Here is a 17,854-nt window from a genome sequence, read left to right on the forward strand (position 1 = left end):
AGTTTCCAATTATACATCGTGACTAGCAGACCCGCGTTGGTGTGGATGAGTGATTTGATTTGAACTAATTATATTGACAATACAATTGCTCACTCTTCTGCTTGTTCATTCAATGAAATTATACTGGCATCGAGTTGTTACACGTTCTTCACATAGAATAGATCTGAAGAAATTTTGGATCTTCATTTGGCATTGGCATCAATGATCCAATTTTATGATAAACCTGGCCTTGAATTTTGAATGTTTTCTCAAAATTACGAACATCAGATGACAAATCACAAACTTTACATGCTCCAAACGACGTAATTTCGAAGCAAGAATTAAATTTTCGTGTCTTACGCAAAAAAATTGATTCATTTGAAATTCCAGAAAGAAGGGATTTCAAAGGTTCAGGTGGAGTAGGGAGTGGTGACAATACAACTTTTCCTAATGCGCAACACATGCCGGGTGTTTCATTGCAAAATTTTAACGCCTGACAATAATTGCATATTTTGTCCATCGCACCAATAGTAACATTGGAATCAGCCACGTTATTGATGTCTGGTTCATAATTAAATACAAGACGAACTAATAATCCACGTGTTACTGCGCGGTTGTTTCGATGATTTTCTCGGTTTTGTTCTCTATATGAATCCATGTGTTGTTGACGTGCCACCCTGGTTCTCAATGCATTTTCTTGTCGACGATTCTCACGCTGTTGTCGTGCACGAATTTCAGCTGCATTTCTTTCTGCTCTCTGCTCAACTGATTCATGAGCTCTTTCAACACGTGCACATCGAGTCTTCTTGCTACGGGCGTTGAGGTTGGATTTTTTGGGTGGCATTTTACTAAAAATAGTAATTGAATTTTTAATGTGAATGAATTTCGCTGTTGTCTGAATAACTGAGGGTTAGGAGTAAAAAAAATATTCGAAGTAATGTACGCAACGAAGACAAAATGAAGTATGATTTGAAAGAAGGGACGTTAAGTGGTACAGGCAAGACATGTATAGTGTGTAGTCTAAGAAAATATATCACGTTAAAGTGTGGGCCATCTATGAGGTGCAAAGGACAAAATTTTACAGTTCTCTGTAAAGAAATTCGCTTAAGGCGCCATCTGTTCCAGATTTATGGAAACTACGATTAATAACAACAATCAACGTTGATAATCAGTTTATTATTAATTATTGAGACCATTAATTTAAATAATAACTATCCAATAATTTAAGTTGGACCAATTGCCAACTTTCATGAATATCAGTTGACTCGTTTTTGAGTTCATACGGAAAATACACACGGACACTGAATTTTTATATATTCATCATAAAGATGAATATTGAGATACAACTGTCCATCGACCATTTTGAAAATATTGATATCTTGAAAGACGCCTAATTACAATGCCAAAATCATACTTTATTGATCGGTTTTGAATAAGTTAGACCCGCCATGACAACGTAATGTTAGATGTAATGCTAGTAAACTTTTAAACCCCGTTGTGATAAAAATAAAGTAATTAATTACATTAATCATTTAATTTAATGATACTTATGTAATATGTAAATGAAGATTGACCTGAAGAAGTTACACACTAAATTGTTATGAATAAACTTTTCATTGGTGTATTTGTTTAATTTAATTTATGTGTTAAATTTCCTCTTTTCAGGGAAGAACGTTTTCTGGAATAATACATAGCTTTTTAAATGGCAACCCATCCTTAGAGGAGGATTTTCTACCAGCATACAACACACTGGAAGGAAAACGAGCATATGAAGAAACTTTGAATTCAGTTAAAAAGAATTTTCCCCAATATATTAGAGAACTGGAAGGGATTGCCGATGGAGCCAACGTTCCGTTTTACAAGGTAAGAAAGTTGATTCATACACTTCGCGTTTCGTTCGCCTTCCACCGACGAGCCTAAGCAGCAGATAAATTCTACTCAACGCCCGTAAAACCCTAATAACAGCTACTGGAATTCTCTTTTTTCTATAAAGCCATAGATGTTGTGGGCAAGATTTATGGGACGCATATCTCCAGCGCTGTAAGCTTAAAATAAGGCTGCTTGATACGTGAAATTTACAATAACTATTTTGCATAGACTGAAGATAATTTGGTAATTATGCAGTTTAACCCTCTCACCTCCGATCACCTTGAAATTTTAATATGTTGTACAGGTTTTCACGCTAAATATGTTGGGCGCGCAAACGTCATCTTCACATACTTAGTTTTCTTAGGTTGAAAAATGTAAAAATCAAATAATGTGTTACTTAGGGGCAGGGGCGGGGGTTGTTCAAAAGTTGTCTGGAAAATGATTATTTGACAAATTCTTCGCACGGTGATTTCATTTTTATTAGAAAAAGTAGTAATAAGGATTAGCCTAATACACATATTTCTTCAGAGTTTCAAAGCTGAAAAACTATGTGAAGACATACTTTTCGCCTCCAACATATATATAAAATTAATCAACATAATTGCCTCTATAACTTATTGAAATTTCAAGGTGATCGGAGGTGAGGGGCCAAAACTGCATAATTACCTAAAATTTTTAATCATCATGAAGTCTCTTGAATTCGTGGTTCCATTTTTGACAAAACTGACGGTAGTTCCTCAGCAACATCATATCAATGAAGGATTGTAGAAAATCATTTGATTCATTGTCACGTCTTGATGTAGGCGCGACGAGGTAGCAAACAATGACGACATCCATGACGTTGAGCGATCGCTAGCGATAACATGTTGGTGTTATAATCGATGTGGGTACCCAGATTATTATACCTTCCATGACTCGTGTCGCCAGATATTCAAATAAGCGTAACCCAAAATTTTCTGCTAATATTATTTGTATCTATATTTCATATCTACTAGTAAATTTTTGCCTTGTTTTGTCTTTAAAAAGAAATGAATCAAGACGAATAAACAAAAAGATAAAGCTATCATAATACGAGGATGTATTGATATCTAGTTAGCCTAGACCATTTCCAAGCATAAACAAAATATTGCGTTACCATAGCAACAAACAATAACTTATTGAAGAAGTGTCAGTGTAAAGTTTGACGTTAAAAAAGTAAACCAGAGTTACGCAATAAATTAAAAGAAAAAAGATGTCCACCGAAATTGTGAAAATCGAAACATTAAAGTATCGAGCCATCATCAAGTACCTGTATTTAAAAGGGCTAAGAGGTTAGCAGATTTACGAAGATATGCTTAACACCCTTGGTGATCAATGTTCTTCGTATACGACCGTGAAAAATTAGACTGCAAGTTTCACAAGAGGTCAATTTTCTATTGAAGATGATGACCGATCGGGAAGGCCAGTTTCTGTATCAGTCCCCGAAAATATCTATGAAGTTCATGACATGATTTTATGAGACCGTCGAATTGAGCTAAAACGGATGTCTGAAGCACTGAATATTTCATACGAACGCGTTCATCATATAGTTCACGTCAATTTAACATAAGAAATGGATCCCCAAATGTTTGAATGTTGACCATAAGCGTGCAAGGGTAGAAGCATCGCGTTCGATCTGTGCTCGATTTGAAAATGATGTAGACTTCTTAAACCGAATTGTTACAATGGATGAGACTTGGGTACATTTCTACGATCCAGTAACAAAGCAACAATCGATGGTTCTCCAAGACCTAAGAAGTTTCGTGTCCAAAAATCTTCTGGAAAAGTTCTTGCTTCAGTTTATTGGGATTGCCAATGAGTAATCATTATAGATTTTTTGGTTAAGGGTAGAACAATAACTGGAGATTACTATTCGACATTACTGACCACTTTACGCGAAAAAATTAAAGAGAAAAGACGCAGAAAGCTATCCAAACGTGTTTTGTTTTTGTAGGACAACGCACCTGCACACAAATCTCATGTTGCCATGCAAAAAATTCGTGATTTAGGGTTTGAATTACTAGAACACCCCCTTGTTAACCAGATTTGGCTCCGTCCGACTATCATCTCATTCCTCAACTGAAAAAAATTTAAAAGATCGTAAATTTTCTTTTAACGAGGTGGTAATAAAAGCTGTGGAGGTCTGGTTTGCAGAGCAAAAAGAAACATTTTTTTGAAAGGTTTAGAGACGTTGCAGGTTCGCTGTGATAAATGTATCCAATTAAGAGGAGAATATGTTGAGTAACAAAATATTTTGACATTGAAATTTTGTTTGGTTCTATAGTAGGCTAAGAATTTTTCAATATATCCTCGTATAATACTATATGAAAACGAAGAATTTCACACTATTTTTGTAATATTAAAGGATGACTGCTAATGTATTTGGAAAATTACTAGACAAAGCTAGATCTAAAATGCGAAGGCATGAAGCGAATGGTAAAACTTCGGAAGAAAAGCTAGTTATTGGTTTCGAGGAACAGAATATATATTTTTTGAAACCCTCACTACAATAATCCATGAAAACTCTGTATATATCAAAGAAGTACATTTTTCTTCTATCCCCCACGTAACAAGGCAATGGAGAATTATCCTCCAATAAGGATTTACTTTTTACACTAACTCATATAAGTTTTCATAACATGGACTATAATTTATAACTGACAGCTTTTATATTTTAACTTAATCTATTTACAAGTTAGTTTGGTTGGAATCGTTTAAGGCGACGCAACTCTACGTTTTCTTTAGTTAATTTCCTTACGAGTACTTTAGAGTGGGCACTTATTTTGGCATTGTAACTTAAAATTTTGTTCTCGACTTCATCTCTGACCGAATGCACTCTTTCGAGGATAGAATTGGGCACGTACCACGGGGCGTTCATAACAGTTATAACGGCTTTCTCCTGAAACCTTTGGAGGATTTCAAAGTTTGAGTAACTTACAGTAACCCAGATTTGAATCTCATAGGTCCATATGGATTTTAAATTTAACTTATGGAAGAGCAGCTTATTTTCAACGTACAGACGTGAGCTTCTGCCAATTAGTGCATTTATTTGAATTGGATACCTTCTATCTAGGTATAGGTATACCAAGATGTTCTGTCTCGTTTTGTTGTTTAGCGTCGCTGTTGAGCATGTGTCTTCGCGTAAAGTACCTGTTACCTGAGTTGGCTTATTTACGCAAGGCTTGAATTTCCACTTGATCATTCAGATTGGATTTTACTACTGTGATTCATAAGATGTCATATCAACTACAAACTGAACAGATGGCTATAGAGAAACAACCCAAAAGACTCAAACTATAGCTGCTAAAATTCACCTCAGGATTTTGAGTGTCATACTTAGGAAGAGAATAAGTAATGTACTAATACTGTAATATTTTCCTGTGGTTTGTATCGTGAAGTTTTCCTGGAAAAATCTTAAAACCGGCGCAATCGACAAAATAGGAACATTCCAAAGACAAGAGTGGCAACAAAAGTATAAATTTTCCTAGCAATACTACTAAAAAATTTATTCAATTCAACATTGTTTCAGATATATTTAGAAATAAATATAACAGACAAAATGTTTTCAATAAAGTTTTTGTAATTTTAAATTTTGTTGTTATGAAATATATTAGTTTATTACGAATAATTTACATACAAAAAAAATAACTACACTAACATTAAGTCATGTTTTCTTTTTCCAATTAACTTACTTATAAACAGTATAAACTTCATTTCTCTAAAGTAATTTTTATATGATAATATCTACAGTTTCGTTTTATTAATTTTTACTTTACTTGCAGCTATTTTTGTTACACATGGACGACATAATGTTACTAGCTGTTAAAAAAGAGACGAAAAATGAACACCCCACAGGTTGTTCATCTATCTGTGTAAATAATAAAGGACATGTGAGTAATGTAAAACATCTGGTGGGGATTTTCGATTGACTTGCTTGAAATTCTCCAAAAATTAACAATTACAGTTTATGCTTTCGTTTCTTTCTTTTGTATTTTAACTCTAAAAAGAGAATAGAAACGTACTTTTTGATTTTTTTATTAATAATGGGCGTTAGTAAATTCGGCGAAATAGAAGGTGGATGCTCTTATAAGGACTTTCGATTAACTCGCTTGCAATTCTCCAAAAAAAAATAAATTACAGTTTATGCTTTCGTTTCTTTCTTTTTTTTTTCAATTAATAATGGGCGGATGGGCGGTAGTAAATTCCGCCAAATAGAAGGTAGATGCTCTTTTGGTGTGGTAATTTCAGCCAGAGAAATTTAGGATGCAATATTTGTACATGTAAAGGGAAAAATTGTGGGGTGCTACTTTAAAACCAAAAAAACTGGATTAAATATTATAAAAATATATCAATTTGAATAAAGAACTATATAACTTTCTTCTGCTGTTATACATATTGCAATTGATGCGTTCCAAATCTTGTATAGTGAGGTCCTTGGCTTCTTCATGATTCAATTCCACAGGCCTACAATGATTTTGGTGCCGCTAAAAGTAAAATAGATTTCAAGTACGTTCGGGACCCTGATAAAAAATTGATACTTACTTTTTTAATGCTAAGTGTAGTTTTCGCGTTTTCGCAAGGGTAAATAAATAAAAAAACATTTAATAAATTTATTAAAAAAACAAAAGAACATTTAATTCAAAACATTTAAATACATTAAATTACTCATTATTTAACAGGTTAGATGCACCTGTTTTCAGATTTTCTCAGGTGGACGTCTTCAGGCATTCCCGTGTAATACTCCAACAGTTATCTGCCATCATATGCTCATCCCAGGGACCTTGGTATCTAATCTTCCATCACCTTTAAATCTTTATGGAAACGTTCTCCTTGTTCTTCGCTATATACTCCAAGATTTTCAGGAAACTTGTCTAAATGATTATCCAGATAGTGTACTTTTATGCTTATATTACATCCAAGATTTTTAGAACTAATTAAGGGCTTATGAACTAATTCTTTGTAATTTTCGGCCTTCTGATTTCCTAGAAATTTTTTTACAACAGCAACAAAAGATTTCCAAGCCTCTGCTTCTAAATCATTCATTGAATGAATGAAATCTTTCATTGAAAGTCTAATCTGTGGACCATCAAAAATACCAGCTTTTAGCTTTTCATTATTTAAACCGAGAAACTTTCTTGAAAGATATACAAAACACGGACCGGTTTTATCTAATGTCTTAACAAATTGCTTTATAAGTCTTAATTTGATGTGCAGTGGAGGCAAATTAATCTTATCTATAGAAACTAAAGGTGGGTTTATAATATTTTGTTTACCAACAGTCATGTTATTTCTCAAATATATTTCTCAATCTTTCTTGATCCAGTGATCTTTCTTTGCCCTGCTGTCCCATAAACATATGAAGCATGGAAATTTAGTGTACCCTCTCTGTTAACCTAATAGAAAGTTCACCATTTTTAAATCGACACATATAGCCTATTGGTGCTTCGAGTACTCAAGTTTTTTTAAAACAAGATACTCCTCTTTTAATTTCGTTGGATGAACAATAGACACAGCTGCATGTTTATAACCAATATCTAGTTAAACACATTTTAAACTTCGCTTAGAGCTGTCCATAAACATTCAGCTTTGTACCTTGAGAGTCTCAAGTTCATTAGAAGGCCACCAATATTATTACAATAAACTATATCATTTCCTGGGCTAAAAAATGGAAGAAATTCTTTTTCGTGATCATCATAAAATGTTATTTTAGTACCTTGAGATAACAAATTTCTTTCTTTGAATCTAGATGCTAATAGCTCAGATCGCTCTTTCAAAACGTCAAGGTCTCTAATTAAATCATTTAAAGCATCTTGAGAAAAAAGTGAACGCTCTGTTTACACTTCAAAATCACTATCACTGTCACGTTCATCAGAAAAAACTTCCAGCACCTCTGTGTCCGACAAATCTGAAAGATCTTGACTCATAGGAGATATCACGTATCAGGTACGTCACCTGAAAACAGTCGAGGTTTTTTAGCACTTGGTAAATAAGGATATGTCATTTTTCTTTTGTTTATACCATGTAATTCTACAATACAAAAATAAAACAGCTGTCATCAATGCGATTTTTCGGTTCTGTCCAAATCATCGGCACACTATACTTTAGATGATTACGTTTTACCGTTTGCCCACTGTCTTAAATGTTCACTACACAACTTGCACACAATGTTTGGAACCCACGGTTTGTCTAGAGCTTTCATCTCTACGGACTAATTAAGCAAATTATAACATATAATTAGCGGCCCCAAACAAAAAATTTTTTTGTAGACCTGTTCTCTTTGCAAAATTTTGCATGCGCGTTCACATAAGTCATCCGTGGACTCTCGTTTGCAGAAATGGAAAATTATTTGTAGAGTGGCATAACTGTCAAGTTCATACAGATGTTGTCTTTTCCATCTAGTTTTATCAGCTTGAATGGTATTACTAAGTAATACTGAAGTAGTTTATGCCACAACAAAAGTTTACCGTGCAAAATAGCTCTAACAATGATTACGATTTTCCAAGAATTTTATTCTTTTGTTCTAATATATAAATATCTACTCTAGGGATGTTTTCAAGTATATTATTGTACTAAAATGTAAATTAGGGTGAAAACCATTTAAAATGACCTTCGTGAAACTGTAGGTCACATAATTAATTCTGCCGAATATACATCCCCTGTTTGAATCGATCTTGATTCCTTGAAAATAATAAAATTTGTTTCTAGCTTTCAATACCTGTAAATCAATATAAAACCGATTTAGAACCATGAAAAATTCTATTCGATTCCTTTGGAATCTTAAAAGCAGCAAAAGGTATATAGTTCGTTCTTTTTTAAAGTGACGGTACATGGTAGACGTCAACTTTTCGTTGCCAGTAATAAGCAAAACCGGTGGTTGTAAAAAATTACTTAAATAAAATTATTAATTTCCGTCTAGGCTGTTCAACCGAAGCCGCTTTTGAAATTCTGTAATTGTTGATAAAAGGACTTTACCATAAGTTATTCACAAACTTTCAAAAGCATCAATTTTCTCACATTTTTCAGGAAGTATTAGGTCATACAGAAGATGCTTTGGGAGAAGTTTTAAACCACATTTATTTCGTTTCCGCTCATATTATACCAGATAAAATTGAAGGAAAATGTCCATTCAAAGAAGAAAAATTCACTTCACTTTGTTACGCTGGTCACTTACCGGGATATACCATGAGTTATAACCACCATGGACTAATATTTACAATTAATACTTTGAGTGTTAAACACACATATCCTGGAAAAACACGTAAGTTTGACACACAAATATGTAATTTTCGCTGTTATGTGATTTAACAGAGTAAATTTTGAAGTTTGTTTTTTGGTATGTACTTGTTTAATTGTTCAATAAAGTACAATTTACAAATATATATATATATATATATATATATATATATATATAAACATATTGTAATCTTATTGTAATTTATTTATATTGATAGACGGGATAAATTAAAACACGCGGCATATCCTCTTGCCTCCAATTTAATTACACACAACTAATTTATCTTCAAATAGATAAGTAAATAACCATTAACTTATAATTAAGCCTACACTGTAAATATACATTTACAGTGTATTTCAGTGAAAATATTTTATTTTCTAAACACAAAACAAAATAAAAAATAATAAAAATTATTACATTTTGTATCTACAGGAGACTTATCACAAATCCATATTCTGTTATTTTATTTTCATCTAACATGTTAATTTGTTTATCTAAAATTGATTCCACCTGTCTTGCTCTTTTAATTTTCATTCTAACTAGACAATTAATGCTTTTTATTTTTATACGAGGGCTGTTTTTTTTCAGCTTCCGATAGGCTATAAATAAAAGACAAGTTTATATAAAACAATCATTTTATTACCATTACGGTTATTCTTCGACATAATCACCGAAAAGATTGAGACATTTGTCATATCTGTGGGCAAGCTTTTCAATACCCTCTTCAAAGAAAGCTGCCGCCAATGAATTTAAGTAGAGTACAACACAGACCTTGAAACTTCTGGAAATTCCATAGACAAAGCAGTAATGGTGAATCTGGTTTTCTTTAACCATTTTCTCAACTCGTTGACCAGGTCATCTGAAACGACAGATTTGCATCCCTGGCTCCCTTCATCATGCATATCTTTAAATATTCGACTCCATTCACGCACGACACTATCACTCATTAAGTTTTCCCCATTTTATGCAGCATTATGGCCTTCAGCCTATAGAAAACGAATCACATCTCGCAATTCACACTTGGCGGGAGCGTAAATAATGGCGGACATGTTTACGTGGCTGTAGCACAACGCCGTCTGACGCCTGAATGTCAACAATGGTGGAGTCTATAGTGCGAGAGCTTCGCAGTCGCCTAAAGCGTATGCCCGGTTCCTCTGCCCGCGTAGCGTCTGCACAGAGCGATCAGAGGTTGAAAAACAAGACAAACGGGGAGTTCCGAAAATAAATGAAAAAAAATTGGGATTATTAAAGGTAATCGGAAAACCAAACAAGGAGTTATATAAAAATTCGAGTGTACATGAAGTGACGATAAAACCAAACCGGGAGTTTCGGAAATATGGTGATTAAGGGCTCTGAAAAATCAATTGAAACAAAAGAAATACAATTAAGAAATTCCAGAAGTGTGCAAGGACTCGAAGTTAAGGAACATACGAAAAAACTATCTGCATGATGGGTGCAACAATTACTTAATGCTGAACAAAAGCCTGCTCTTATCAAAAATTTATAAAAATGTTTACGGAAATCAAATTTCTTCATCGATACATCACAGTAAATGATATTTGGGTTGAAACAATGGACTTCATCCGAGTGACGCGGTCCGAAGAAAGCAAAAACCGTTTTTTGGGTTATGGCCACTTTGATTTAGGATTCCAAAGGTGTAAGTTTCATTGCTTGCCAATTTAAGGTATCGTTAGAGAAAAATTAACCGAGCTTGGCTTGGAAAAATAAAATATTTTACTTTACTTTTACTTTAATATAACTTTTTCATTGATGTGACCCTTCCGTAAAACAGCCCTCGAATCTTAAACAAAATTATTCGAATAAAACTCAGTTTTCAATTTCCAGCGAGAATGTTTATTACCAGAAGTCTTCTGGGTGCGGAAAATTTCGTCCAAGCTCAAGAAATTATAAGGGACCGAGGTTGTGGAGCCGGTAATGGCTGTTCAATTAACATGACTTTTTTGAACCAAGAAGGGGACAGAATGTTTCACAATGCCGAAATGGCACCTTCCGATAAACAAGAATCTCAATTGAACGTTTTTACTGCTAGTCCTGGAGAATGTATTATCCATACCAACAAGTGAGTTATAGAATTTCTTTATTAATAAATGAAAATTCGAAAATATTTAATATTTTGGGAACAGCCGCCGTATGGACTTGAGGAACAACAATTGCGTTATTTACATTAAAACTATCATTAGTAATGATGTTTTATTCTCATTTTTTTATAGAAAAGCATTGCATCTTGACTGTTAGGACAATGAGTACATTACATTTTCACTTACACTGCACTGTATCGAATCAGATTATACGCAATTCATAATTCGAGTTTGTTAATGTTTGTAAAATCCTATTTTTTATCATTGTTATATTATACATTTATTAATTAGGATCCGTATTAACTTGTCTGTTAACTTCATAGAACTCAAACCTGAGAGTTGGACCTACTTTCTTTACATAGTTCCTGCATCAGGAGCGAAGCTTCTCTTAGATGGACCCTGCACCACAATTTGTGTGGAACCTTAAATTAAACTACAGATAAGCCTAAATGGAGAGTGAATTTTTTTAAAACAAAACCAAAGCTGTGATATCAAATTTGTCTATGTTAACTACATAGGACTCAAACCTGAGAGTTGGATTTACTTTCTTTATGTAGGTACCATATCAGGAGCGTAACTTCTCTTAGATGAATCCTGTAACAAAATTTTTGGGGAATCCTTTAATATAACTTCAGAAAAACCTAAATGGAGAGTGAATTTTTTTAAAACAGAACCATGGCAGTAATATAACATTTGTCTGTGTAAACTTCATAGAATTCAAACCTGAGAGTTGGATCTACCTGTATCAGGGTCGTAGCTTCTCTTAGATGGACCCTGTATCAAAATTTGTGGGGGGATCCTTTAATCTAACTGCGGAAAAGCCTGAATGGAGAGTCAGTTTTTTAAAACAATATAGGTTCTGCCTGGATTTCATACTATCTGTTCTGTTTTTTGTCTGTTTTTAAAAGATACAGAAAAAATGATTTATTTTATGATGACACGGCAATTGATTATTAAAGATAAAAAAACATTTTATTTAAATTTGTTTTTCTACTCTTTTTCTTTGAAGCAAGAAGAAATAACTTGTCATGTTTCTATTTTCTTTCTTTGTTTGGTTTGTTGTAAAATGAAGGGATTTATGTTTAATAACAACTTAATATTCTTCCTATGCGCAACCCCTAATTCATTAGGAAAATATCTTTGTAAGGCGCATGGTTTGTAAGCTTTCTTTATTTCCGTATCGAGTGATATTGACCGAGTCCAAGTGATATTGTGGGTAACATTTTAAGATTTTTTTACATGGATTCGGGGCCCTAGTACTTGAGGGCACCGTATCTCGGATACAGCTGTAGTGCAGATAGCAATGGAGCATTTGTTGATTGTTGAATTTGAGGTTATTTGATGTGATTCTTGCCTTGTAGTATTAACAATAATTGAAAACGATTTAGTACTTTTTAATATTTACATTCGTCCGATGACGAAGATGTAGTGCCACCGTTTCCAGATTACACTTAATGCACACTGCACTGGCTGAACCGACTCTAGAACCAGTGCAAGCAGTACAGTGAACTGGGTGAACTAGTTCTCTTACATTGCTACTAAGAACAGCGACACTAGCTACAAAGAACGATTAAGTGTACACTTCCTGAATTAGTTCTGCCAGTGCAGCTACCAAGAACAAACCTATTCTGGTATAACTTGTTTCGAATTTCACTTTGTGATATTGTGTGTTACTATTAAGTTTTTTTTAGATATCTGCGAATCAAAATAGATGAAACGAATGAAAATATGACAAATAGTAGCCTAAATAGAATGGCCACTTTCGCAACCTATCCTTCACCAAAACAAAAACATGATGTACTAAAAATGCTGAGCGATACTACTAATCCTAATTTTCCAGTATTTCTTGACACACCGAACAATTATGTTAAAACTGTTGCAGTAGGTATGTATTTAATCGGTTTTTATTTCCTTCATACTGAAGTTTATCATACACTGGTAGATTAACAAAAATGGTTGAAATGGTGCTATTTCTCACTTAAATATGTATTTCACTAGTGTCTTCATTCAATTCAAGTTTCTCAAAGGTAATGATACCGAGAAAACTGGGGAACTGACCAAGAAGGTCCTACAAATTGAGGAAATCTTTAAATCTCCCTTTTATTAGCACATGCCATTAGTAGTGTCTATATACTATCTTCTGTTCTTAATTCTTAATTTTCATTAATCTTGTATTTGAATGTGTCCTAATATTTTATTTTTTAGATATTAACTTGTAGTTCAGTTACATTGGTAAGAACAAAATACCGGGTGTTTCAAAAAAAGGTGATCCTGTCTTTAGGACAGATAGAAAACTGAAAAATATTTGAGGTTCAGTAAAAAATTTTGGTACGCCAACCTTATTCAAGATAAAGGGCAATGAATAAAAAAAATACACATTTTTTTCTATTTTGGCGCAACTACTGGCAACCTTGTATTGAAATTTCATACGAATATGTTTTAAAAGCTGATATATCCAATGAATTTGTTTTTATGTCTAACCCTCATAGAGGGCGCTAGTTAGACGGTTCGTTTCAAGTAGTATTGAACATAACTTTTTCAATATTAGATTAATTAAGCAAAATTTCTGGTGAACTCAAACATCATTTAATTTTACACCAAAAAGGTATTCTTGATGAACTTGATACTGTGTACTGTGTTTGAAATGTTTTCATTTGAAAATTATGAAGTAATAACTGATGCTGGTATAAAGTATTGACAACGTTATTAATTATTATTATTATTAATTAGTGAGCATTATGTGAAATGAAAATTTTTTGTCATGTAAATGAGACCCCATCGATAAAACATACATTTAAAAAAACTAAGACTGATGCCTTAGTTTCTTTAACGTTTCAAAAAAATTCAGTCTAATCTGTATAGGATCTTGTTTCTCAAAGTTATATTATACATTTATTAATTAGAATCCGTTTTAATTTTTCTATGTTAACTTCATAGTAGTCAAACCTGAGGGTTGGATCTACTTTGTATCCTTTAATCTAACTTCAGAAAAGCTATAATAGAGAGTGATTTTTTTAAAACAGAACCAAAGCAGTGATATCAAATTTGCCTATGTTAACTTGTTTTTCAAAGTTAAAAAAGTATGACATTGAGCTATTGGAGGCCTTAGTATGAATCAAACAACAATTTGATGATCATGGATTGTGGTCCTGGAACTCAAACTGTTGTTTGTTTCATACTAAGGCCCCCAATAGCTGAATACCCATACTTATTCGACTTTACACGGCAATAGCATTTTCTCTGAGTTTTCCATGGAAAACTGTCATTCATTGATAGTTAAGCCGTTGAGACAATAATAATTACATTTCTGCAACCTTGTTATTTGTTAAATTAGATATTGTTAATCACACTCAAATGTCGAATACATTGACATGTTATTAACCTTAGGCGAGTGTTTAGGAAACTCTAGTGCAGCGTTATGCACAAAAGTTTCCTTGAAGAAACTTATCAAGTAAAAATACATTTAGAGCCATTGAACGACGTTGTCGAGAAACTGGGAATGTGAGTCCTAAAAAAATTAATTCTGGTAGGCCAAGAACAAGAACTGTTAATAAAGAAGATATGATTTTATATTCAGTTACTCTATGAGAGTCAAGACATATAAACAAATTCATTGGATGTATCAGCTTCCAAAACATATAATAGTTGCGCCAAAATCGTAAAAAATGTGTATATATTTAACATGAATATTTAAAACAAGGCAGTCGTCAACAAGTTATGACCAAAAACGATGTAGCAATTATTTTTAATATTACATGCATCCATAATATCAAAGACGAACACCTAAAATAATACATATATAGCAAAAAAATCGACTTAGGCCACACTCCTACAATCGCAAGTCACTGGCAAAAATAACAATATGTTTTGATCGCTAAACACCCTTTTTTATGCTTATTAACAATAGTTATAATTAGGGGTAACTGACCCTTATAAGGGGTCATCTACTTGACCCACCACTATCACTTAGCCATCAAACGTTAACCAATATGCATCTCCATTAACAACAAACAAGGATTATACCTGAAAATGGACACAAGTGATAAAGCCGCCCAAGCGGTCACTCTATCGCAACAAGACCATAGTCGGCGAGAAGTGACCAGTGCGCTGAACATAAGTTCCCAGAGTTTACAGTCGTTACCAAGAAAACAGGTGATAAAGGTGCATAGAAGGAATATACGATTCATTGTCGCCGAGAAATCAGGCGCTCACTCTTGTTCAAGTCCAACAAGAGCTCAGAAAAACGCGAAGAATGGCAATGAGTGACTAGTCGGCCAGGAAAAGACTTAAGGCAGCTAACCTTAAGCCAAAAAGGCCAGCTATTGGCACCAAATTAACCCCAGCCCATCGAGTAGCCCATCTACAATTTGCCACAAAATACGTTATTTGGACTGACGAACAATGGAGCTCCGTTCTTTTCTTAGACAAAAGCAAGTGTGCCCACATGGTAGCGATAGAAGAGGACAAGTCTACAGATGACCTGAAAAAAGATTCAAGTAATGTTGCAGTTCATAAGAGTAAACTTATTAGATTCTTATTATATATGTTTGTAAGTTGTTTCTTAGTTTTATTATAATGTCCTGAGTCAGTTCTTTTGTTTTAAGACACAAATTAAAGTATACATCTATCACTTTGTTTACATGTTAGTTTTCACTATGTATTTGTAGTGTTTATATATACATTCCATTCGAGAAACTACAATTTCTCAGACATTAGAATAAAAACAACCTTTTAAAAATTATACTATAATTACAAATTTTGTTTTCAGGTATATTCGATTGTGTTGCTAAAACATGGAGTTTGTACTCAGACAACCCATCAAAAAATGAACCATTGGTTGTACTACCATTAGTACTTAAAAACAATTAATTGCTACCACTTCTAAACTAATTTATATGTGTATGTACTTAAATAAAGTCTTAAAGATTACTAGTGTTTCATATATTGGTGAAAAATTTCATTGTGTTTGAACACTTTAAATAGTTCAATTTAAAACAAAAATTCCTGAATGTTATTTAATAATATTAATCTAAATAGTTCAAAAATTATAAAAATAAAATTTATTATTGGCATATTTATATTTCTTAAACAAATGTTTATTATTAATTCATTATATTTTTAAACATATTTTATTTCATTGGCAAGAAAAGTGAAAATGTCTCAGATACCAGTGAAGCCTCAATTGGTTGCTATAGAAAAAGGAACTTTTCACATGAGAAGCTAACCCAACAACTGCAAACAAAATCAGACAACCTTCTCAATGGCTCAAGCCCAAGCAAACTAAGTCATATTGTAACAATAAATGGTCTTCACTTGTTAAAATGTTTTCACATTTTGCAAAAATTGATGCTAGCTGGCTCTAACCATTCAATGTGATTTCAATATGGGCTTCCGTTTTCATGTTCCCCAATTGACAAGTAATATAGCTCTAAAAATAAGATGTCACATTTGTGGAAATAGTTTAAATATAATTTCCTAACAATGCAGTTGAAGAAAATATCGAGCATGCCTTAGTGTTGTGCAGTTCCATTTTGTTTGAAATAAAAAACTTACAAAAATCTTCAGCTCTCTTGAAGCAATGGTAGTGCTGATGATGCACAAAATATGGAAGATTGGGAACTAAAAGATGTGTACTGACCCAGTAATAACCAATAGCAACAAGAATAATTTCTGTTGAAACTGATGTAAAACCATTGTTTATTGAGAAATTTCAAATCATTAATGAATTAAAATTATTTAAACATTTATTATAATTTTTTCAACACCAAAAGAAATAAGTATAACATATATTAAATTGCTTATATTAAACTAGAATATATTAAATAAAATATAGTACTAGAATTAGATATTTCAAATATACAATAAACATAATGGAATTTTTAGTGAAGTATGTTGTCTTCACTGGAATCAAATATTCACCTCACATACCACAAGATCCTCCAGGACAACCACCAACTGTGGGAGGGTTTATGTCTCTCATAGTTCTGAATCTGGCTCCACCATTGCCACCACCACCCCCAGGTCTAAAAAGAACACTGTTAAAACTTCCTTTTTATTAAAAATCATATAAACATTTACCCAAATGGTCTTCCACTACCCCAACCCCCTCCTCCACCGCCACCGCGACCCAGGGAACTACCACTTCCCCTGTAAGAGCTAGAGCCACTAGAACTGCTTTGGCTGTTGTAATCAATTGGAATCAGTGTAACAAAACTGTAGAGAATAGTGAAATTGAATATAAAAAAAAAATACCAATATATTATTCTAGGATACATACAAATTAATGATGAAGTTAATGACACCATCAAATATCTTTGATATTCGTGTAAACAAGGGAGGATTTTGCTGAACTTGACCACCTAAAAATCCAAAATAAAATGGAATTATGCAAAGCAGAAGAAATTCGAAAACTTACCAGTCACATACGTCATTTTTAATTGGTAATGCTTAAATGTGAATTTTATTTGATATAACAATCTTCTATAGGCACAATTTCCATATACTATTTAATGAAATAAACCAAAGATGGTATTTTTCAATACACCACGTCAAGTTATCTAGTTTGACAGTTTATCCACAGATAATTTTGACATTGATGTATAAAGTTTAAGGTTCAATATGTGACTAAAGTTTTACAAAGAATACATTACACAGG

At 33.1% G+C, this 17,854-nt stretch overlaps 2 protein-coding genes across 3 annotated transcripts in view; one reads left to right on the forward strand and one right to left on the reverse strand.

Moving 5' to 3' along the window:
• Positions 1 to 16,128, forward strand: part of LOC130444091 (beta-alanyl-dopamine/carcinine hydrolase) — a 51,723-nt gene extending 35,595 nt beyond the window's left edge. For both annotated transcript variants that reach the window (XM_056779079.1, XM_056779080.1), the window contains exons 2-7: positions 1,645 to 1,842; positions 5,649 to 5,756; positions 8,890 to 9,124; positions 10,946 to 11,180; positions 12,891 to 13,084; positions 15,968 to 16,128. In XM_056779079.1, coding sequence (XP_056635057.1) covers positions 1,645 to 1,842; positions 5,649 to 5,756; positions 8,890 to 9,124; positions 10,946 to 11,180; positions 12,891 to 13,084; positions 15,968 to 16,068 — 1,071 coding nt within the window. In that variant the 3' untranslated portion in view covers positions 16,069 to 16,128. The remainder of the gene's footprint in view (positions 1 to 1,644; positions 1,843 to 5,648; positions 5,757 to 8,889; positions 9,125 to 10,945; positions 11,181 to 12,890; positions 13,085 to 15,967) is intronic.
• A 145-nt stretch (positions 16,129 to 16,273) lies between these two features.
• Positions 16,274 to 17,825, reverse strand: LOC130444093 (glycine-rich selenoprotein-like). The gene is made up of 4 exons (XM_056779081.1): positions 17,615 to 17,825; positions 17,477 to 17,558; positions 17,278 to 17,412; positions 16,274 to 17,222 (listed from the first exon to the last, which is right to left on the reverse strand). Exons 1-4 carry the CDS (start codon positions 17,628 to 17,630, stop codon positions 17,120 to 17,122), a joined length of 336 nt encoding a protein of 111 aa, XP_056635059.1. The 5' UTR covers positions 17,631 to 17,825; the 3' UTR covers positions 16,274 to 17,119.
• Between the last annotated feature and the right edge of the window lie 29 nt (positions 17,826 to 17,854).

Source organism: Diorhabda sublineata, chromosome 5 (genome assembly GCF_026230105.1).
Source record: "Diorhabda sublineata isolate icDioSubl1.1 chromosome 5, icDioSubl1.1, whole genome shotgun sequence".
NCBI classification, from domain to species: Eukaryota; Metazoa; Arthropoda; class Insecta; order Coleoptera; family Chrysomelidae; genus Diorhabda; species Diorhabda sublineata.